The 22851-nt window shown below is 45.3% G+C and overlaps 1 protein-coding gene across 1 annotated transcript; it reads right to left on the minus strand.

The window, feature by feature from the left end:
• Positions 1 to 8433: 8433 nt before the first annotated feature.
• On the minus strand, positions 8434 to 12492 carry LOC123021315 (interferon-induced transmembrane protein 5-like). The gene is made up of 2 exons (XM_044425992.1): positions 12307 to 12492; positions 8434 to 8655 (listed from the first exon to the last, which is right to left on the minus strand). The coding sequence occupies exons 1-2, from the start codon at positions 12490 to 12492 to the stop codon at positions 8434 to 8436; spliced, it is 408 nt and encodes a 135-aa protein (XP_044281927.1).
• Between the last annotated feature and the right edge of the window lie 10359 nt (positions 12493 to 22851).

Raw genomic sequence — 22851 nt, forward strand, 5'->3', positions numbered from 1 at the left:
GAAAAGCTCTTTCCATAGGACCTGCCCTTGAGGCTATTTTGGAAACTTAAGCTGATAAGGAATGCTTTCAGTAACCTTCTAGCAGCATCTTATGGCACTTCCCACTTATCTAATGCCAAGCCAGGTAGAAGGTTTTCTTTCCAGTATATCATGCCCTAAACAATTTGAGACTTGGTTATCCAAGAGACCAATCTGGTCCTTGAGGTCATCTTCTGAGGACACATGTTCAGAGGCTCAGAGCAGGGCATTTAGCATGGTGGCACCTACTATGGAATAAACTTCCACCTGATATTAGACATTGCTGCTACCAGACACCTTTAGCAAATGAAATTCAAATGTGCCATAACACTGTGCAGCAATTAGGTTCTGATGAGAAACCTTGTTAGGTGAGCCTAGCCTTGCTTAGTAAGAGACATGCTTGGGCAGAATCTATATTTGGAAGCCCTGTAGGCTGCATTCAGGTGATGTGAGATGGCCCTGACAGAAGTGTGTGTCGGTTCTGCTGTCCACTTTGGTAGTGTTAAATTTCTCCAGACAAGGTGCCAAAGTTGAATCCCACCTGGAAATCACACTCTCCAATCTGAAAGGTTAGCTTCTTAACACCAGGATTGGTTTGTGGTTACTCATTAGAAGGGGAGGCTCTCCTGAAGCTTATCACTTTTATCTTCTGCATTCGGTTCCTTCACCAATTTCACACGTTCTCCTCACCCTGATGTTCTTTTTGAAAAGTAATGGCTGGGCCATATCCAAAGAAAGGAAAAGGGTCTTTATTGGGCAGAGAAAAGGCATCTGTGAGTTCTAGAATCTCTGTAAAGTGTTAAATAGGATCCTTCAGTGTTAAAAAAGAAACACATTCATTCTTTCCAAACAATGGACTACTGTCTGGGGTACATCCTGCGGCTACAGAAGCCCATATGGGTGAAGGTAGAGGAGTATTTAAAGGAACTTGGGAGGTGTAGCTTGTTTCTAGTTTTAGCCTGTGAAAGTCAACAAAACAACCACATGATGGCATCAAAACCACAGGTTCAAGCGGAGAAAAGAGGCATGCTGAGGGGGAAAATGAGCATTTGAGGGTATTGCTCAGCCTTCCCCAGTCTGCTATCCCCCATGTGTCTTAGATTCCAGCTCCCACCATTCTTGACCACTGGCCGTGCTGGCTGGGACCAATGGGACTTGAAATGCAAAACATCTAGATGGCACCAGGTTGGGGAAGGCAGGAATCGATAGCTGTGTGCATGGCCTTGCCAGCTAGCTGCCCTGGCTAGGACTGTGTAAATCAGTCCTGGGTTCACAGATTTTGAGATACAGCTCCTATGATCCCTAACCAGTGTGGCTTGAATTAATGATAGGTGCAGCTTGATATAATCTGGGTTCCATGGTCTGCTAAGACTGGACTGCAAACACATGGAACTGGAGCTGCCCAGTTGCAGTGGAGGAAAAGTGCATGCTCCTTGTACATTTTCCAGCACAAAAAATGGGCAGTCGCAGCATCCCTTGCCTGTTCTTTCTAGTGTTGCTGTCTTGTATTTCCTTTCTTCACCTGCTGTGCAGATACCTGGAATTCTCCCTGTTATGATAGACTAAGAAGAATGGGTGGGAGCAGCTCTGGTGGCTTCCCATTCAGACGACTGCATTGCCTCATACATGTGGCTGCATTTAAAATGTTTCAGAATCTGTTTTCAGTTCGAAATAAGACTGTCAGATTACATCCTGTGATTAGATAGTTTGACCACATTCTGCTTGTGCTTCCAGTCCATTTCTAATACAAAACTTTGATCAATACCCTCTACCCCATGGGACCAGGTTACCTGAAAGATCACCTTTCCTACAGATGCCTGTCTGATTCTCCATATCCTCTTCAGAGCCCCTCAGTAATTAAATAAAACACCCCAGCTCCTCCTACATCATATGTTTTAAAAGCAAGTGCACATTCTTTGGATAGCAGTTGTAACAGAACCCTTTGATTGACGCTGCTCTTGCTACTGAGTACTCTACGATATTCCCCACCCCAGTGATTCTTCTGGAAAGACTACATCCAGAAGCTAAATGATCCAACCTTTTTGCTACTTGCTCACTGACACTCGTGTCCCACTGTGGCTTGCGTCTAAGCAGGGGCTTCCAGCAAATGGTATTCTCCAGGCACCCATGTGGCATTTGCCACTGTGGCTGGTATTTTACCTTCTCCGTGTATCATCTAGTATGCCAAAGCCAGCCTCAAGTATCTTTTCAGGACTGACACTATTTCCCAGTGGCAGAGCTCCTGTTTCCCTTGAGAATGTTCTGGGTTGGGCTGGGAAAGACTCCAGTCTGGAATCTTGGAGAGCCACTAAGAAAGTCAGTAGGAATAAGACTGAGCATATATATTCTGACCTGGCATAAGGCCCATCCAATGTTTTTGATTATTACTAATGGGATTTCCAATGCCATCAGCAGAGCAGGAATGTTTCCATCATCTCAGTGCATGGGGACCAGGTATTTAATTGCATAACGAGCTACACTGGCTGACACTCCATCTTCACAGCTATTGAAGAAGCAGGAGCTCTGGCCTCTTTTCCATCTTGCCACCCTATGACTAGATCACGTAGGTAGAATTAATAACATTTCTTTTGATTGAATTTGTCTTTTCAGAATTGTTCTCTGTGTTTTGAGCAAAAGTAGGCAACACAGTGCCTTCCAGATCATTCAGACTAAAACTCCCATGAGCATTGCCCATGCTGGTTGAGGCTGATGGGAGTTGCAGTCTGAAAGATCTGAAAGCTACTAAGTTGCTTAGCCACAATTTAGAAGCATTTTAAAGGTTCAGGATCTCAAATTTATTTTCCTGGTTCATCAAAAAGCAGAACTGCAGCTAACACACTTCATTTAATGTGCCATCTGCTTTCTTTCTCCCATCCAAAGAGTTTCATGTTTCTGTACAAGGCATTAAAACACTAGTTTCTCCCTTGATGAGATTCCAAGAATCCCTGAGAAATTCCAGGAATCCCAAACCAACACTGATATAGAAAAAAAGTTCCAGAACTCCAAGTTTTAAGTCAGCATCTGGGAATGTTTAAGGAGAGAGGGAGATGAGGCCTTTTGCCTTGTAATTAGGCTGGAGGAAACTCAAGATCTATCTTTAAAAAAAAGTGCAGTCCCTAATCATCAGAAGGCCACAATGGCTGGGTGGGTCAGTGGAAAGGATCCCTCTCCTCAATTTTGTCCCCAAGCCCCTTATAGCAGGTTGAGGAATGTGGGTTTCATGTCACACTTACTCTGCGATCTTATGTACCTACTTGCAAGTATGACCCATTGAAGAAAGTGGGTTTTACTTCACAGTAAACCTGCATGGGAAGAAGCAGCTTAGGAAAGTGTTAGATGGGATGAAAGTGATCCAGAGAAGAAACTGACCAGATGCTGTATGGGCACTGCGGATCTGTATCAGTAGTGGGGGTGTGTCAGTGCTGGACATGATTTCCATCATATAATTAACATAATTCATTCACAGAATTTTATGGGGGGACTCAGATATTGTCACCTTCCACTCGTAACCCTTCATTATTTTCCCACCGTTTCTTCTTTTCATAAAAAATTACATTAAGAAAGAAAAGCTGGAGAAGATGGAGTATTTTTATTAGTATATGCTTTTAATTGATTATTTATTAAATTTATAAACTATGCCTATAGCCCTATATGGGCTCCCCAGGCAGTGTAAAATTCCACTATAAAATCAACTACATACAGTGATACAATATAGACATCACCATACATTCAACTAAAGATGGTATTAGATTCAACTAAAGATAGTAGCATAAAATCATCAATTAAAATTCACACAGACACACATATATAGCATCCCTTGGACTTCAAAGAGATCAATCAATCCTAAAGAAAATAAACCCTGACTGCTCTTCAAAGGACAGGTACTAAAGCTGAAGCTCAAATACTTTGGCTTCACCTAGTGAGAAGAAAGGACTCATTGGAAAAGACTCTGATGCTGGGAATGATTGAAAGCAAAAGGAGAAGGGGACAGCAGAGGTTGAGATGACTGGATGGAGTCCCTGGAGAGGTGGGTGTGAGGTTGGATGCACTCCAGGGCATGGTGGAGGGCAAGAACCTGGAGGAATGTTGTCCATGGGGTCACGAAGAGTCAGGCACGACTTTGTGACTGAACAACAACAATAGCAATCAATTAAAATATCTGGAAAATAAAACAGTCTTCACCTGACACTGAAAAGCTAGTAATGAAGGTGCCAGGCAAACTACTTTGGGGAGTCTATTCCAGAGATGGGGTGCAACCACCAGAAAGGCTCTCCTATTGGCCAACCCTTTCACCTCTTTGGAGGATGGTTCTTTAAAAGTAACATTTAACCCAGATCTTAGCAGACAGCTAAGTACATATGGGAGTAGGCAGTCCTTCAGGTAACCTGGTTACAAGCTGTTTAGGGACCAGGTAGTACTAAGAGCTTTCAGTTTGGAAGTACCTATAGATGCGCGCTAGGCACAATGCACCAAAGTTAAGTGCTTCTAGGTCTAATTGATTTCCATGAGAGAGTGTTAGGCACAGTGGAACCCATTGTAAATTATTACCGTTACTTAAATGGAGCCAGCTAAAAATTCATGGCTTAGCTAGCAATCTCATACACCATTATTAGGAAGATACCTAATGGAATGTAGTGATTGGACCTACTTCTGAGTAAATATGAGTAGAACAAGCTGTTAATTGCATTGAAATCAACAGAGCAACCTAAATTGCCAGTAAATCCAGCCTTGTTGCCTTCTGCAGGGCTCATTGACTCAGTCTGGCTATACTGTGGCACCGCCCTCAGATCAGTCAAGCACTGTAAAAGAGACTTCGGTAAAGGATGGCGTAGAAATGCTTTTGATAAGTAAATAAATAAAAAGCAGTCACCCTGAGCATATTGCAGGCAACTGTATTCCTACTGTGAGAAATGTATTGCCCAACCCTTTGCCTGTTTCCTCAGAAACAAGGATTGCCGTATTCAGTGAGCTTGTATTCTAGGGTTTCAACCTTAACGATAAGGGCTTGAGCCAGGAGCACATCTTCTCAACATCATAATTAGCCTGTAGAGGTAAGTCCTGCACAAACCAGAAATGTCCTAACCAATCAGAAATGTGAGAGCTGGTAAAAAAGTGGTTCACTAGAGAGTCTGTGCACAGAATTCCTTTAGGATTGTCAAGGTGCCAGTGAAATGGTTCTATTACTGGATAGGAAATCCCATTTGTTTTCCAAAGCAATGGGCAATATTTCACTGGTAATAACAGCATTATTGTTGTCCCAAGGCTTTCAGTGGTGCTCACAGTTCCATGCCACCATCCAGCAAAACAGCTGAAAACACAGAGCAAGACGTGAAAGCAATGCCACAAGTTGTTAGTTGCAAAGGCTTCAAAGAGTTGGAGCCTCACTTGCTATTATCCTGGATCAAAACAACCGTGTTTTGCGGGAAACCTGCAGCCCTGTGGCAAGCAAAGAGAAAACGCCTGGCTAGGGCTGACAATTGGCATGTGCAAGTGTGACCAGATTAAAGCTGCCTTTTTATTCCAGGCAACTATTTTAGAACAAACAGCAGTACATGTGCACTTGATAGGGGAAGAGAGAGGCAAACCCTTAAATTACAGAGCTGAACACTATACTGAATCCCTGCTCTTAAGTGTGACTAGAAATATAAAGATGGGTTAGCCTCAGAGGAATGTTAACTGGGGGTTGTGAACCAATAGACATTTAGCAGAACATCATCCCAGAAGTTTCAGATGGCAAAACAAGGCAGAATAGCATTTATATACTGTTAGCATGTCAGAAATGGAGGTACAGCTTACTACATAATTAATATAAATTGACCCAGAGATAAGTAATATGTGACTGTGGGAAAGTAACCACATCAGTCCCCACTTGATGAGTGTGAACAAATCATCTAGAGCAAGGGTGGGGAATGTGTGGTCCTCCAGATATTGTTACACTGCAAGTCCCTTCAGCATTGACTATGACAGCTAGGGCTGATGGGAATTGCAGTTCAACAATATCTGTCGGGCCACATGCTCTGCAACTCTGCACTGGGGGCAGGTTTGCGTGGTTGGAAATGTTCCAGGATAGGAGAGGTTGCATTAATCAGGGACTTCACTCAGCAGGGCTTGAATTGATCCAGTCCCAGTGTCACACCTAATCATCTTTAAATAGCAAAGGGACAATTGCATGCAGATGATTGTGTTTCACCATTTCACCATGGATTTTTTGTGTGCATTGCTGGCAAGTGACTGCAAACTCCCCCAGATTAATACATGTCGGTGCTGACTGCTGGGTGAAGGCCTTTAGTGTCCACTTAACATGGAAGCCAAAGGGGTGACAAGAGGCCACCAGGATCCACAGTGACTCATCACCCGTGGGTGACTGCCAACCTCACAGAGGCAATCTTCTCAATTCAGATTTCCAGATAGTGTGGGGTGATTCTTGAGGGGAGGTCAGCACATCCCTCCAGGACAAACATCTCTAGAGAAGCAAGTTCCTCGGGTGCTTCCAGATGGAGAGTCCCTAGAGCTACCCATCAGTAGGCATTACACAGCTATTCCATTGCTTTCTCCTGAACAAATTTTCTGCGATAAGAAAGAAGATGAAAGAAGCAGTAGGAAAACACGGAAGGATCACTCATCTGAACCTCCCCTAAAATTCCAGAAATGAGGCAGAATGATAGCACAGTAAGAGTTTAATCTAAAGGCAACCTTGATTTAAATTCCATTTGCTTTAGGTAATATTATCTCACTCTTACTCTTCAGAACAATCTGAGGCTGTAATTTCAAGCACACTTGGCAGGGAGTAAGTTCCACTGACTAAGAGGGAACTCACTTCTGAGTAGACATGCATGGGCTTGCACTGTGAAGATACAAGAAGCCTATGGCAAGCTCATGTCTATCACTTTGCTGCATATCACCTCTTCTCACCATGGCCATATAAATTGCAGTGTGCAACATGCTATTCTATACCATCTCCTTCTGGTATGTTTTCAATCATGGAAGCAGCCTTCAAAGGCTGTAGATTTGGGGCAGGACTGGCATAAGCCATGAGCTATCATGTCCACAGGTATATTATCTCTCATCCATGTTCCTCCATCAGGCTTTTGGCCTTTATCAAGATTACAATGAGTGTCCTTTTTCATAACAATAACTGAGGTTGAAAATATGACCTAGGCACAAATACTTAATGTTATTTCGATTAACACAAAGATGCACAAAAGGCTAGTGAATTGTAAAATTATTTAATTACTTAAATAGTTACAAACAAAATAGACTAGAATCAATGTCAGGGAAAGAAAATAGGGAGGAAATATTGAGGGTTATAAGAAAGAGTCTAGAGCTTGTTCTTTTCAAAGTTTGAAAGTATTGTCCACCTCCTGGTTTCTCAGTACAGAATAAACATGTTAATTGAACTGTATCAATCAATGTGCAACAAGTGAAAACTCAAAACTGCAAAACAGAGTGGAGAGGGCTAGGGAGAAATTAGGAAATTGTCATTAAACATGTTTTTAAAAACCCTTGATATCTTGACTGTAGCAGGCTGTTTCATGCATAGTGAAATCTATGCTACCCTACTTAGAAGTAAGTCTCACTGAGTTCAGTAGAACTTAACTATCAGGTAAGTGGGTGCAGGATTGCAGCCTAAATGTGTTTCTGCTGATCAGCTTTCCCCACTCCCATCAGACCCAACCAGCATGGCTAATAGGAATGTTGTGACTTGTAGTCACAACCAGAGGATACCAGATGTTGGGGAAAGCTGCCATAGACAAGCCACCATGTGGTTGGACACACGCCAACCAGCATGTGAAAATGAACTGAGATGGCTTGTTCTACAAACTCACCAATAAATGGCAGATAAGACAAAGTATGGCCTTTAACATATATGCTAATTATGCTAACATATTTGCTAATATATATGCCTACTGCCAGTGTTACCTAATACATATGCAGAGCTCCTGTTAAATAGAGACTACGCCAAAAACAGAAATATTAAAAGACATGGGGCTAAGTTGGCATGTTCATAAATGTGGGATGCAGTTTCCACACGCTTACTTGATAGCCTTCTTCTAAGTTGGCAATCCACTTTGCTAAGAGGGGGTACCAACCAAGTGGGGAGGGGGAAGAGGTGGAAAGCTGGAAAGAAAACCTAACAATGAAGGGAACTGTATGGCACAGCAGCTGGAAAACAGCGGCAGACAGCTTGCCTCTGGGTCTGTGCAGAATGCCAAAGGTGACTTTTCACATCAGCTGCAACTCCAGAGGTTGAGCTGTGGGATGAGCTGCAGGGTACATGAATACGTCAGTGTAATGAACCAGACAGCCTGAATTAGAACCAACAGAGGTTTCTGTATTGTGCAATATTGGGTTACACCAGTGGAGAGTCACTTGATGATCAAAAAGACCTTTCCAGCAATGCCCATGGCCCTTGGCTCATTTATTGTCATCGTCGTCACTAGGGAAGAGTCTGTAGGCCAAGTAGTCCATGGACTCCTGAGCCAGCTTGGAGAGGTGGAGGACACCAGTGACCAGCAGAGCAATGAGCACTAAAGGCACCACCACATTCCACACTGTGGCGAGGATGTTGTAGCATTTGGCTTTGGAGCCATAGCGGTGGGCAGCTTCCAAGTCGCCAGACACCTTCTGATCCCGTGCCTTGAAGAGAGAGGAGAGGGAAAGTACAGAGAATTAGATGTATTCTAATGAAAAGGATGGAACAGAACAGCACAACTGTGAAGCATTGATCAACACTAGAAACTAAAGCCATAATATTAGAAGCAACAGGCAGCTGGAGTCAAGTGATGCTCACATAGATTTGCTGTGCAGGTGTCTGTGAAAGAAAAAGAAGGCACAGGGACCACCACTTTGGTCCATATAGTCCACATGGCAGTTGTGCCAGGGGACAGTCTGAGGGCACTTGATGTCGTACACTGTACTAAAACTGAACAGGCCTGGATGTACTCCATGTCCAGACAGAGACCACCTAGAAACTCCTATGTGTGCCACCTTGAGTTCCATGATGGAAGAAAGGCAGAGTATAAATGCACGGAAATATATAAACAAACCTCCATGCTGTCCCCCTGTCCTCCACAAGGCATTTGGATGGTTGGTTGGCACAAACAGCCCAGTTCATACGAAAAGTCACATTCTGTCAGTGCCATTCCTCAGCAGGCCATGAGTGCAACAGCTGGACAATGACGGGCAGGGGAGGGAATAGGAACGTGACATCCCAGGCACATGCGCACACATGCATACACACACATCACAAAATGTTGTAATTGTTCTCTAGATGTCAAAGGAAACAACAGACACTGAGTTTAAATGGGAAAAATTTGCTTCCTATGCCTCTAACACATGTACTCTAATACCTCATGAACACATTTTCCATCCTTGTCTAGATAGATTATGTTTGCTCACATGTCTGCTTTTCTGCTCTCACGCTGGGTGACATTCCAGTCTCAGAAGACTGTTAATAAACCCTAGAATGGAGCTGCCCACTTTTCACAGAAGCCAGGAATGCCCCAAGAGGTAGCTAACAGAAACATTCAGGATAGCTTATACCTCCTCACAAATCTCTCCCTCTTTCCTCTCCACAGATGGGCCTTCAATCTGTCAATAAAGGAGCCTAGCTCTGTGTCCCCGCAGGAGAACACACACCATCCTGAAAATTAATGCTGTCTTTCCTAGAATAACTGTTTCACTAAGACCTCTATCTTTAAAAAAAAAAAAGAAAAGAATTGGCTATGCACCTATGGCCTTAAATGACAGCCTGAAACATAAATCGAAGCAGGTGGGCCTTCCCTGCCATGCTCAGTACTCTCCATACTCTTGGGCCCGGCATTACTCCTGAGGGGCTGGATCACAAGCACCTTTGTCCAGCCTCAGCTGGTGCCACTGTTTCCTCCCGCCCTAGGAAAAGTAGATCTGGTCACAGTGATCTGTTCGTTACCTTTCATTAGTTCATTGATTATATCTTGTCTGTTTATTACATTTCCACATCACCCATTAGCTGAAGCACTCTGGCTGGTTCACAAAGCAGTTTAGACCACATTTATACCTTGGATTACTGTGACGTTCTCTATGGGGAACTGCCCTTGAAAAGTGTTAGGAAACTACCCACTAATGCTAAATGCCCTCCTCATGGATGCAGCATTTGGTGTGCAGCACGGTTTCTGAGCATCAGCTCTGCTTTAATCATGAATGGCAGCAGAGGAAATACATTGGACAAGATAAATGTGGATGGTGGTTTGAAAGGGGGAATCCCTGGTTATTCTGTGTAGACACAACCAGCATTTGTTTCAGATTGGGCAGGTTTGCCAGTGTTTCAGAGGGGAGAATGGGAACCCTTCCCCCCACAAAAAAAAAAAAAAAAAAAAAAAAACCCACCAACAACAACCCCAAACAACTCTATATGGCCACTTCAAGGGTAATAATACCCCTGCCATACCATTTCCAAGTTTTTCAGTAATGACTGTCTGTCTCCAGCCTAAACAAAAGCAGCTTTGCTTCACTTTCCCCAAAGAATTCACCCACTTCATCTTCAGACTGTGTTTTGAGCACAGTAAATGCAGTTCCTGGGCCTGATTCCTGAGTTGAAGCAGTAAATATGATTACAAGAATGGGCTTTCCTTTAATTGCCACCTGCCTACAATCCTAAGACTTGTACAGCAACCACCAAAACTTGAGTGCTGAAGTTCCAGAAGCCAGCATATTTCATCAGTGGTGCCACTGAGGTAGGACCTTGGGCCAGACATTTAAGGCCCCCAAATACAGCAAGATGGCTTACTACATTTTGAAACAGCAAAGCAACAAGTAACAACGATGTGAATTAACACACACTGTCACCTAAAGAAGAGGCCTCCTATAAGACAACTAAGGGTTCCTTCCAGTATGGCTGCCTGTAACCCACCAGACTAGGAGGATTACAGGCACCCAGTATAAGGCCTAGTCAAGGTTTTTCTCTTCACAAGGAGGAGAAAAATTCATTGTGTCCTTGTGTCCCATAATTCCTTGTGTCCTGATGAATCCTCGCTCCTTCCCTCCCCACTCCAAAGATGCCCCCAACACACACACACACACACACACACACACACACACACACAGGCTCTAAAGACAATCTTTTGTTGTCAGAGCTCAAGCAGAGGAGAAAGAACTGCACTGATTGGAAGGATGGAGAGAGGGAAGTCCCAGCTCTGACTACAAAAATTTTTTTTCTGAGATCAGGACTGAAACCTAGCCTATCCCATGCCCACCCCACAATTTATTTATTTATTTATTTATTTGATGCATTTATACTGCTTGATTAGCATAATGCTCTTGGAATGGTTTAAAAATATAGATTTATGTGAGGAAGCCATAGAATTGCACCCTAAGTCTCATATGACTATTAAGTGGACTACCTAACTGCATGCTGCCTTCCTTCTGCAGAATACAAACAAGCATCTGTGAAGCTTGGGCTACATGGAGGTGTGGAATTATATTGGCTGTTCTACAGATTGCTGTTCTGCACCTATCAACAAAAAACCTAAATGTGCTCTCCATTTGAGTTCCAGCAGGAATTTGTGCAGATGACCCAGAGCAGCTGGATGTGAGTGAGCTGTCTGAAGGAAGTTAAACTGGTGTGTTTACAAGCCCTGTAAGGCATATGGAATAACTTGTGCCAGCTGTATACTGATTTTTGCCTGAATCATACCTGCCTCTGGCTCTTCAACATTAATCAAAACCGTATCTCCTTGGGGAATGAAGCCCAAGTACAGCAGTTTCTTACTTCCAAAGTCATGGTGAAATGAGTTCATAATATTCTCTTGATCCTATTTACTTCTGCATTTTCTATTTTATTTTACTTCTGTTTACTTCTATTTTCTCATTACTGTTTTTCAGTGTTTGAAAGTACTTTGCAGTTCAACAGTTGGAAAGGAGTAAAGAAATCCAAATGTCCAGTTGGCCCATGGAAAAGACACAAATTTAACGCTTAAATCCAAGATGTATTAAATCCCATTTATTATTCTTAGCAGAGTACTATGGAAAGGAATCAGTATGTGAACCTAGCTCCAGTGTAGTCACACGCAAGTTTTTGAGTTTCACTGCATTCTTCATCATGGAACCAAGCCTGTCTTCTGCACCTAAGCTGACTGAAAGGGTCTCCTTCTTTTCTCTAAGGTTCTATAACAGAAACTGCATTGCTACTGCTACAAAATAGCAGAGCTATTGTTGGGAAATTCTTCTTTATTGGAATTCCTTTGATACCATTCCAGGGAAATATATGTCCCCAGGAAATAAGAACCGCGCAGAAGAGAATCTTCTTACCTTCACAGAATAGGCAAGTGCTACAAAGCCCAGGCAGCAGAGGTTCATGTAGATGGTGTTGAAGACAGACCAAATCATGTAGTCACGTGGGGCCATGGGAGGCCTGACTGTGATGATGGTTGGAGAAGATTCCTGCTTGTGGGATGTCATGGGCAGGTAGTCTTCACGAGGGTACGAAGTGTCCATGATTGCTGTTGGAGGAAATATGCTGTGTGTGAGGAACAGCAGTGTGTGAGGAAAGCTGTGGCAGGGCGGCCCTTTATATAGTGCCTGCCCGGGGCATATATTCATCTCCATCTATATATAAAACAGGGAAATTACAGCTCTAGTTTAAGTGTGGTTATCGGAAACGCTATGCCAGGGTTGAGAGAAATAGTTGGTGTTTCAAGCTCGCTCTCACTCCCTTGTATGAAAAGTGCTTTTTATAACATGTGGTTGGTTCTGGCCTCCCTCCCAGCCCAGAGAACTGGTCCATAATTCTGGCACATGGCTTCAAAGGCAGCCAGGACATGTACATGTTTAGTTAACTGCAAGGTGCTACTTACATTGCAACTGCTCTCATATGTGGAAGACCCACGGTTCAATGTACAACACATGTATTTTGTGACTGATTGTATCCTATAGTTGCAGAAACGTCTTCTTACTTCCCTTCCTCGGAGTGCTCAGCGCTCCTTGTCCATTTCCCTGGCTGTTGAACAGTTGACATCTGTTTCATCTGAACAATCAAAACGAAGTGAAATGGTGGGCAGAAGATCTGTAATCAGATCTCTTCACTGTGAAACAAACACATACCCCTTAAAGCAAAGACAGGGTACTCTGACTTTGATCATTGTTGACAGGGAACCATTTTACCCTTCCTCCTGTATCAGTTCCCCAGCTTAGCTCACTTTCCCAAACTTGCTATTAACCCCACAGGTCCAACAGCTATACCTGCATTTCCCCCTGTGGGGCTAAGAGCACCTTTGGGGGCCATTTAGATCAGGGAAATGGGACTGAGGGAGAGAAGCATTAGACACCCCCTTCCTTCCCCACTGTCTCTTTTCCACTGGAATTTAGCATGCCCTGCAAAGCTACTGTTGTTGCTTTAATGAATGGCTCTCCCACATTGTATTTGGTTCATTCTGCACTGCCACTGGCGCATCACAGACACTCCTGTACTGCTACTGCAGACTGGGGGAAAGTGCCTGGTAGCTACTGGTTATGCAACATTAATGAAATTACCTGGATAGTCAGGGTAACTTTGATAGTAGTGTGTGTGGGGGGGTGGGGGTGGGGAGGGAGGAGTTCAAAACAATAGACTGCCGACAGCAAAAAAATAACCCCTTGCTTTGATTTTCTGTAGACAATTCCTCTGGGCTAGAAAAAAAATATAAAGATTTACAGAATGAATCAGCAGATCCCAGCCCCCCTGCCCATGAGCTGGTGAAGTCTCTTAGAATGTTTACCCCCAGTCCTTCTCTAACTAGTATGGCATAAGTTTTGATTAACTACAGCCTGCTTCCCCAAATGCATGAAGTGTCATTCTATACACAGTAAAATGGCCTTGAAGTTCCAGCACATCCCAGTCAGTTCTAACTAAAAAAAAAAAAAAAACTTGCATAAGATCATTCCCTCTGAGCACTTAGGATTACTCCAGTCTTAGAGTCTAAGCATAAAGAAGGGCAGAGAAGTTTCAATGGGGACAACTTTGCCCATTCCTCCTGTCCATTAAGTACAAGTCAAGGAGCCCTCTGTCCTCATTTGCATTTGAACACTTTATTTGATACGTTTAGATATTGCACCACTGGCACCAAGTAACAGAATGATTTGCTGACATCTTCTGCAGTGGGATTCTGTATTTTACTCTGTTTTCCTAACTGCTGTCACTCCATTCTTATATATCTCAGACAAAGTTTTATGGATCTGACTGACTGATCTGTAGTCTTTGGCAGAAATCATTGCAAGGAGGAATGAAGTGTCAGGATGGTAAAATATAAAGCACTAGGATGACCAGAAGCAAAGGAAGACAAAACTCTTCAAGAAACAATCCATTTGTTTTCTTCTTCACTATTATTAAAAGTACAGGAACCATTTCTTCTTTTGGTCCTCCTATAGAACATGGAGCTGTATATACCAAGGTCTTTGCTGTAAAAACAGCCTGATAAAGAAGTTCCCAGGAAGCCTGCAAATAAAATTATACACCACCAACCTACTTTCTTTTAACTTGGTCACCATCATGTGGCTATGAGCAGAAATGCAAGAAGTCTGTGCAAAGGAAAAATCTTGTAGCACCTAAAAACTACAACAAGTAACACATTTAGCATGGAGTAAGTTTCTGGGAGCTAACGTTCACTTCACCAAATGTACAAAGCACTATCCTCAGTTGGCAGGTCTGTACAAATGAGTAGAAACCAAAGTTAGCCCTACGTAGAGTAGGCCCATTGGTACTCACTGCAGTCTTGACTAACAAGTCTCATTCATTTCACTGGGTCTGCTCTAGCTAGGACTAGCATTAGAAACCCCCTATTTCCCAAGAGATGAATATTTATAAAGTTTGGAAAAGGAGGAGCCTTATTTATTGAGTAGGCCCCCAGTTCTCCAGTTCTGGACTAAGACCTGCAAAAACCCAAGTTTAACAGGAAAGGCTACCTGACTGCCAAGCAGTCTTCAGTGTCTGAGGAAAGACCTTGAAAACCTCTATGAATGTGTGTGTCACAATTTTCAAGTTGTTGACACGCAGTTGCCAAAATAAGGAAAAAGTTTACTGCTTGGACCAAGCCTCACTGTTGAACATGCTGCAGTAATTAAGTTTCTAAGAATGTCACGCTTCCTGACTGAAGATGAACCCAGTGACCAAGTCAGAATCTCAGCAGATCTATTTTCCCAAGACTAAAGAATAAGGGGATGGGCCTTAGGGACAGAAGCAGAAAAGTCTGATTCAATCCATTATGGAGTCTATTATGATTCAGATTGTCCAGGGAAAATGGGTTCAAACAGCCAAGCATGGAGTGGTCAGGCAAGGGTATGATGTCCTTTTCTTTTCCATCTCCTTAGATTGATATACATCTAGCCCCCATCCCCATTTTATAGGAAAATGAGGAAGAATAGAAGGCCAGATACTGAAGATGAAACTCAAATACTTTGGCCACCTCATGAGAAAGAAGAACTCCCTGGAGAAGAGCCTAATGCTGGGAACAGTAAATGGCAAAAGAAGGGGACGGCAGAGAATGAGGTGGCTGGATGGAGTCACTGAGGCAGTTGGTGTGAGCTTGAGTGGACTCCGGGGGATGGTGGAGGACAGGAAGGCCTGGAGGAATGTTGCCCATGGGGTTGTGATGGGTCAGACACAACTTCGTGACTAACAACAACAACAAAAGTCTAGTTTGAGCCTGGGACTGCATAGCAGGATCATCTGAGATGTGCAGGAAAAGGCATGAAGTGACGACAGCATTGCAGCAAGGGAATTGCTGACTTGTGCTTATGGGGCGGTGGGGGGGGGGAGATACTTCTGATAGTCATGCTGTATTACCACAGTTACAAAGCTCATAAATAACTACTTCCACATTGCTAATATTAAAAGAAAAGCCAAGAAATTCTTCAGGCATTTTGCACTTTAAACTCCAAAATGCAAACAGTAGGAATAAAGTGAAGTTCTCTTCTACTGTCCTGATACTGAACCCTTTTACTGAGAACTCATGTTTGGTTGTGGAAAAGGAGGCTATATCTTTAAAGTAAAATAAAAAATGGCCATCTACAATCATTTACCTGGCTGTCCCTTGACTGTGTTTGGAGGAGGAGGAAGAGGAGAAGGATGCTGTGTGGAGCTGCCAGCCCCAGGGTGCCCCAACATGTGCCTACTGGCCCAGATACTAACATGTGGCCTGTTAGCCTTTGACCCATCCCCTGCTTCTCCACCATTAGGGAGGAGTGAGTTGTGAGGCCCTTGACTTTGGTCCCACGGTCCAGCCTGGCTGCATCACTGTGTGCAACCAGAAAGAACTGCCACTTCCTTAGCTTTGCAACAATTGAGAAAGCCTTGCAAGTAAGCCCACAAAGACTGGGTAAAAGTCCTGGACTTGGTGGCCACAATCTTAATGAAGGAAATCTTCATCTCAGTATTGCTGATGTCAGGAAGCCTTGATGGCAGCTGCAACACCAGATAACCGGTTTCAGTCAGGAAAGACCCCTTTTGCCTTGAACCTCAGCAGTTTTATTGAAAGATCACCCAAGACCCCTGCAGTTACTTGCAACAGCATGCTACCAAGTAGTGGTTCTAACCACCAACTACAAGCTTTTAGAACATGTACAGAGTGTTTTATAGAGTCTGAGTCACATGGGCCCAGCAGGTGGGCAATTGATGATGAAATAAGGGGAACATAGAAGAAGGTTAGAAGTCTGCTAAGGGGGCTCAATCCAATGGCATTGGATTGCGGGATATTAACATAACAATCACTGAGGCACAGGGATTATTGTGGGTCTTGGCATGCAAATGAGGGTGATTGCAATGCTGTTAACCTGGTAGCCCTATCAGCGCTTACTGATCAGCAAAACAATAGCCCTAGCAGCTTCTCAAGGAAGCTATCAGATCCCACTTCCTAAAGTAACAGCAAATGCTAAACAGTAACCTGGTTTGGAATCCAGGTGCTTTCTGAGAAAGGGGTGCAGGTTTGCTTTTATAACACAAAGGCACCTATAAACAATCCTTTTCTGCCAGGATTTATCTGAATTTTCCCAACACAGGGTATTAGCTATCACACCCAGATTTGTGTCACCTGCAGATCTGATAATCATTCTCTGCACTTCCTCATCCAAACCATTAATTAAAATGTTGAAGAGCACTGGACCCAGGACTGAACCCTGAGGTACCCCACTTGTTTCCCCTTCCCAGTTTGAGAAGATGCCATTGAAGATAACTCTTTAAGTTCAATTTTATAGCCAACTGTGGATCCATCTGATTGTTGTTCCATTTAGCCCACTTTAACCTAGTTTGTGAATCAGGATATATATATATATCAATGGGCACTTTATCAAAAGCTTTGCTAATATCAAGATAGATTATGTCCACAGCATTCTCATCGTCTATAAAAGAGGTAACCCAATCAAAAAATATAACAAGCCAGATTTTGTGGAGCATGCAACTAAACTCTAGTGTAATCCTTCTCCCAGGCACATGGGAAAGAGGAAAATACAAACAAACCCAAGGATTATTGGCAGTCCTTTCCTGCTTATTCTTCTAGTGCTGTACATCCTGGGAGAATCAGGCCAGGGGTATGGAGAGACCAATACGTACAGTTCCAAATAAACCTTGAGATCTTGTGCCATCATTGTACCATCAATTAATAATGGGAGCACACAGGCACTATTGTCCACCTTTCTTTGAAATGTGTTGGAATGAGGTTGGAAACAACTGATCTGGTCCAGCAATGCATTTCCTAAAAGGCTAACCTGAGCCTTACCTAGTGAAATGTATAGGCTTTCAATTTTAAAGTTGAGTTGGGAAATGCAGAAGCTGAGAGAAGAATGGAGGACTGAAGTGCTTGGACACAATGATCCTTCTCTTTCTTATACATGGAACTTTGTATCTACATTCTGTAGAGTTATTCTTTTTCAAACAGTTGTTTAAAAGAAGCAACCTTGTAAATAAAATTTAGGGGCACAATTTTGTGCTAGTTTGCACAGAAGGAAGTCCTACAGTTCATAGCAATCCTGGGAGTTGATGTGCATTTTCAATCTTAACATACATAGGAGTCTGCCCTTTTAGAATGCAGAGTATGTTCATTGTGTACTTTGTCTAGAGCCAGCCCAACTCCCCCTTTTGGCCCCTCATCCCATTTTGATGCATAGTTTCCAAGGATGATAACATTGTTTGACACCTGAGACAGAAAATCCAGCAAGTGCTTGTATTTCTCCCTGGCAGCATGTAATATTAAAATTGATAATGATTAAGCATGTAGTTTGAGAAAATGGAAAAGGAGGAATTGCTCTAGTCTAGAATGCTTTAAAACAAAACCAAATCTTCAAGAAGGAAGGAGAAATGCTCTTTCTCGAGCACCCGCATTCACCTGCATTCACAGTCTCATCCACCCATGCATAACTTTCACACACAGAAACAGCCCACTACCACCATGTTTAACAGAGAAAGCAGAGAAACAACCCAAATGCACAAGGAAACTTGAGAGCTGGAGACAGCTTTGGGCAGGATAAAGGCCCAAATGAAGAGAAATAGAAAGCTGAAGGCATGAAGAGAAGGAGCCCACAAAACCGCTCACAAAAGAAAAAGCAATGTCAGATCTGAAGAGGAATTGTGATGGATGTCCCAAAGGGAGCCTCAGGTTATCTGTGGGTTGAGGGAGGGATCAGGGCTGGCAAATGGGAGACTGAAGTCCAGATCAAAAGGCTTTGTGAGCTAATGGCTTCCCATCCTTCCCAAATCTAGTGTCTTCCAGCTGTTTAGGACTACAGCTCCCATTAGCTCTACACAGTATGGCCAGTGGTTGGGGTTCATGGGAATTGTAGGGGGGTCCATATCAGGAATGCTGATCGGAGGCAAAGTAGCAGTTTGAGGCTGACAGATTGGGGCGTTTGACACCATGCTGTTGGTTTGTCGGCTGAGTTTGAAGCACAGTGCATTTCAGTCCATTTAGAGAAAATCACCTGAGCCAGGTGCTCCACAACCAGCCCAGGAGGCACCCAACATGCTCTTCAAGCCATGATGACCACCTGGGAAGTGAGCAGCACTGTCAGCAGCAGCAGGGAGCAAGTGGTTTCAGGTGGCTGGCAGCAAGGAGCGGGGTGAGTGGGCAGGCCGCATCAAGCAGGGACACGCTCACTCCGCACTCAGTCCAAGCCAGGGACAAGGGGAGCACCTTTCCTCATAGCATGCCAGTTCCAGTGGCCATTAGGATAGGGAGTTAGGAAGTGTACTCAGAAAAAGAAATTTTGCCATCCCGCCCCACTGCCTTGCCGTAAACACATCAAAAGACGCCTCTGTCTGGTGGTGAAGACCAGATGACCCCACTCCATTAGTGGGTAACTGTCAATTGTAATCTCTGTATTTTATGAACTTGCCAGAGTGCCTCCCTAACCCTGTAAAGTTCACACATGTAACCTTCCTATTTACATAACTTGGCCAGCCTGTTTAAGGTAACTTTAATTTCGAAAGTAATGGAGAGATGAAAGTAATGGATGGCATACAAATTTGATTGATAAATAAATAAATAGAAGGCCTGTCAAAGGTATCCAATTAGAGTGAAATGTAACCTTTTCTTTATGATGCTGTGATGTGTATCCAATCACTTTCCTATCCATATCAAAGTACCCAATCACCTTCCTGTGTATTATATTCACTCCCCTTTTGTGTATTCTATATAACCCTAATGGAATTAGCATTGGGTGTTCCTGTCTTGGGCACCCATGGATCCATGTGTTTAATTGTATATAAACCTAATTGCCCTTGCAAGAAACTGATCATTTCTGCCTTAATTGTGGATTTCAGTGTGACAGAACAACAGTGGAAAAGTGAGCTTTGGGTTTCCGGGGAGGGACAATGGGCTGGCTGGAAACAAGAATCAAGGGGGCAGGGACGCAGGATCTGTGATTAAGAGGGGAGAGGTGAAAAATGTAAGGTTGGCCTCATGTATCTTAAAGACTGGATTAATTTGGAGACTCATAACAGCCGCCGGCAGACCTGAGGCGCACTGCCGAGCCGGAGGCCAGCCGACGCCGCTCCCGCAGCCACCGCTGGGCCACCCTGGGCACGGAGGACGCCAGAGCCACGCCAGGGCCATGCCAGGGCCGCTGTGGACGGTGTGGAGGAGGGCGCTGCCATCTTGCCGCCAGGCGGGTTTCCGCGCCCCTCCCTGCTCCCCCCCTGCCGGCATCGGTGAGAGCAACTCTGGATTGGGGTGGGGCGTGCAGGCGGGCGCCGGCTTAACCTGCCAGATGCGGCCTGGGGCTGGGCGGGCTTGGAGCTCCCTCCCCCCCCCTGGAACATCTGCCGCGCTCCGCGCCCCGGATCACCTGCCACGCTGCGCCGTGCTGTCATCCCGGCTGCTGCCGCCGCCGGCAGACCTGAGGCACACTGCCGAGCCGGGGGCCAGCTGACGCTGCTCCCGCGGCCACCGCTGGGCCACCCTGGGCATGGAGGACGCCAGGGCCACACCAAGACCGCTGTCGACGGCGCGGAGGAGGGCGCCGCCATCTTGCCGCCGGGTGGGTTTCTGCGCCCCTCCCTGCTCCCCCCCCCGCTGGTGTCGGTGAGAGCAACACCGGATTGGGGCGAGGTGCACGGGCGGGCACCAGCTTAACCCACTGGACGCAGCCTGGGGCCGGCAGCCGAAGGCCAAAGGGCGGTTGCTGCCGTTTGTGGCCGTTTGTGGCCATGCGGGGCTGGGCTGGCAGGGGATTAGGTCAGTGGGGGGAATTTTAATTTTGTATGGGGGGGGGAATGGGGAGTTTTTGATTGTTTAAAGTTTTATTGTATTTTAATTAGTTTTTATGGAGTCGTCCCTGGCCATGTCGATGCTCGAGTTTCCCGGGGAGCATGTGGGCGCCGCCATTGGGGTGGTCATGGGCAATGGACGTAAGAGCGGTGGGGGCTTAATGTGTCCGCGTAGAAGAAGGAGGGACAGATGGCTGACACCTGTCCCTCCTTCTGGTTCTGCCCCCAGCCAGAGGGTTCCAGGTAGTCTTGTCAACCTCCCCTCGGGCCTGAAGGTGCTGCTGCTCAATGCCAGGTTGGTCCCCAATAAATCTTCCCTCATCCATGACTTGATTGTGGATGAGGGGGCTGACCTGGCTTGCATAACGGAGACCTGGGTGGGAGATGGGGGATGAATCTGACCGAACACACTTAAGAGCCCATTATCGGGCCTATGCTGTGGCGGTGAGGGCAGCGAAAAAGAAATTCTTTTCCGTTTCCATTGCCTCCTCAAAATGCCGTCCGGCGGAGCTTTTTCAGGTGGTACAAGGCCTGGTTCGCCCTGGCCCTAAGAAAGATCTGGTTCCACCCTCGAAGACCCGCTGTGATGACTTTGCCAAGCATTTCAGGGAGAAAATCACTCAGATTCGTCACGAGCTAGACTCTACTAGTGATTCAGAGGTTTCTGGGGAGATACCAATGCCACCGTCTGGTCCAAATTTAATGGATGAATTTCAGTTATTGCGGCCTGATGAAGTGGACAAGGTGCTTGGACGAGTACGTCCCACCACTTGCCTATTGGACCTTTGCCCATCTTGGTTAATAAATAACTCCAAGCACGGGATTGGGATCTGGATCTTGGAAGTGGTTAACGCTTCTCTGAGGGAGGGTCGGGTACCTGCCCCTTTAAAGGAGGCGGTAGTCCTACCGGTCCTGAAGAAAGCGTCACTGGATACAGAGATGGCCACTAATTATAGACCAGTGGCCAACATTCCGTTTCTGGGAAAGGTGTTGGAGCGAGTGGTGGCGGGACAACTCCAAGCACTCTTGGATGAAACTGATTATCTGGATCCTTTTCAGTCTGGCTTCAGACCCGGGTACAGTACTGAATCTGCCTTGGTCGCCCTGTACGATGACCTGTGCAGGGAGAAGGACAGGGGGAGTGCATCCCTGTTGGTTCTCCTGGACCTCTCAGCGGCTTTTGATACCATCGACCATGGTATCCTTCTGGATAGGCTAGCGGGATTGGGGGTTGGAAGCACTGCTTTGCAGTGGTTCCGCTCCTATCTCAATGACCGATTCCAGAAGGTGGTGCTGGGGGACTATGGCTCTGCACCATGGCAGCTATGCCATGGAGTACCGCAGGGGTCCATTTTGTCCCCTTTGCTGTTTAACGTCTACATGAAACCGCTGGGAGAGGTCATCAGGAGGTGTGGGCTGTGGAATCATCAGTACGCTGATGATACCCAGCTCTACCTCTCGTTTTCCACCAATCCAGGTGAGGCAGTGGCTGTGCTGAACCGGTGCCTGGCCGAGGTAATGGGCTGGGTGAGGGCCAATAAACTGAGCCTCAATCCAGATAAGACGGAGGTACTGTTGGTGGACGGTGTGGGTCTCCAGGTAAGTGATTTTGACCCAGTTCTGAATGGGGTAGCACTCCCTCTTAGGGACAAGGTCCGCAGCTTGGGAGTGCTCCTTGACCCAGAGCTTTCACTGGAAGCTCAGGTGACAGCAGTGGCAAGGAGCACTTTCTTTCAGCTTCGGCTGATCCATCAGCTGCGCCCCTACCTGGAGTACGACTGCCTGGCGACAGTGACACACGCGTTGGTGACTTCCCGCCTTGACTTCTGTAACGCGCTCTATGTGGGGCTACCCTTGAAGACGGTCCGGATACTTCAATTGGTTCAAAATAGAGCTGCCAGGCTGCTGACAGGGACTGGGCATTATGTTCACATAACTCCAGTCCTCCATCAGCTTCACTGGCTTCCCATTGAAGTCCGGGCCCAATTCAAGGTGTTGGTGATGACCTATAAAGCCCTAAATGGCTTGGGTCCTGGTTACCTGAAGGAGCGCTTACGTCCATATATGCCCGCCCGCCCCGAGATCTGCGGGAGAGGCCCTTCTCCAGGAACCCTCCGTGAAGGAAA

The sequence above is a fragment of the Varanus komodoensis genome, unplaced genomic scaffold, assembly GCF_004798865.1.
Source record: "Varanus komodoensis strain SLA01 unplaced genomic scaffold, ASM479886v1 scaffold16, whole genome shotgun sequence".
Lineage (NCBI taxonomy): Eukaryota > Metazoa > Chordata > Lepidosauria > Squamata > Varanidae > Varanus > Varanus komodoensis.

Bases quoted from the DNA above. Each gene is read 5' to 3' on its own strand.
- LOC123021315 (XM_044425992.1), bottom strand. From the start codon at position 12,492: ATGGACACTTCGTACCCTCGTGAAGACTACCTGCCCATGACATCCCAC. The intron at 8,656-12,306 runs GTAAGAAGATTC...TCTCTCTTCAAG, and splicing joins CACTTGCCTATTCTGTGAAG to GCACGGGATCAGAAGGTGTC.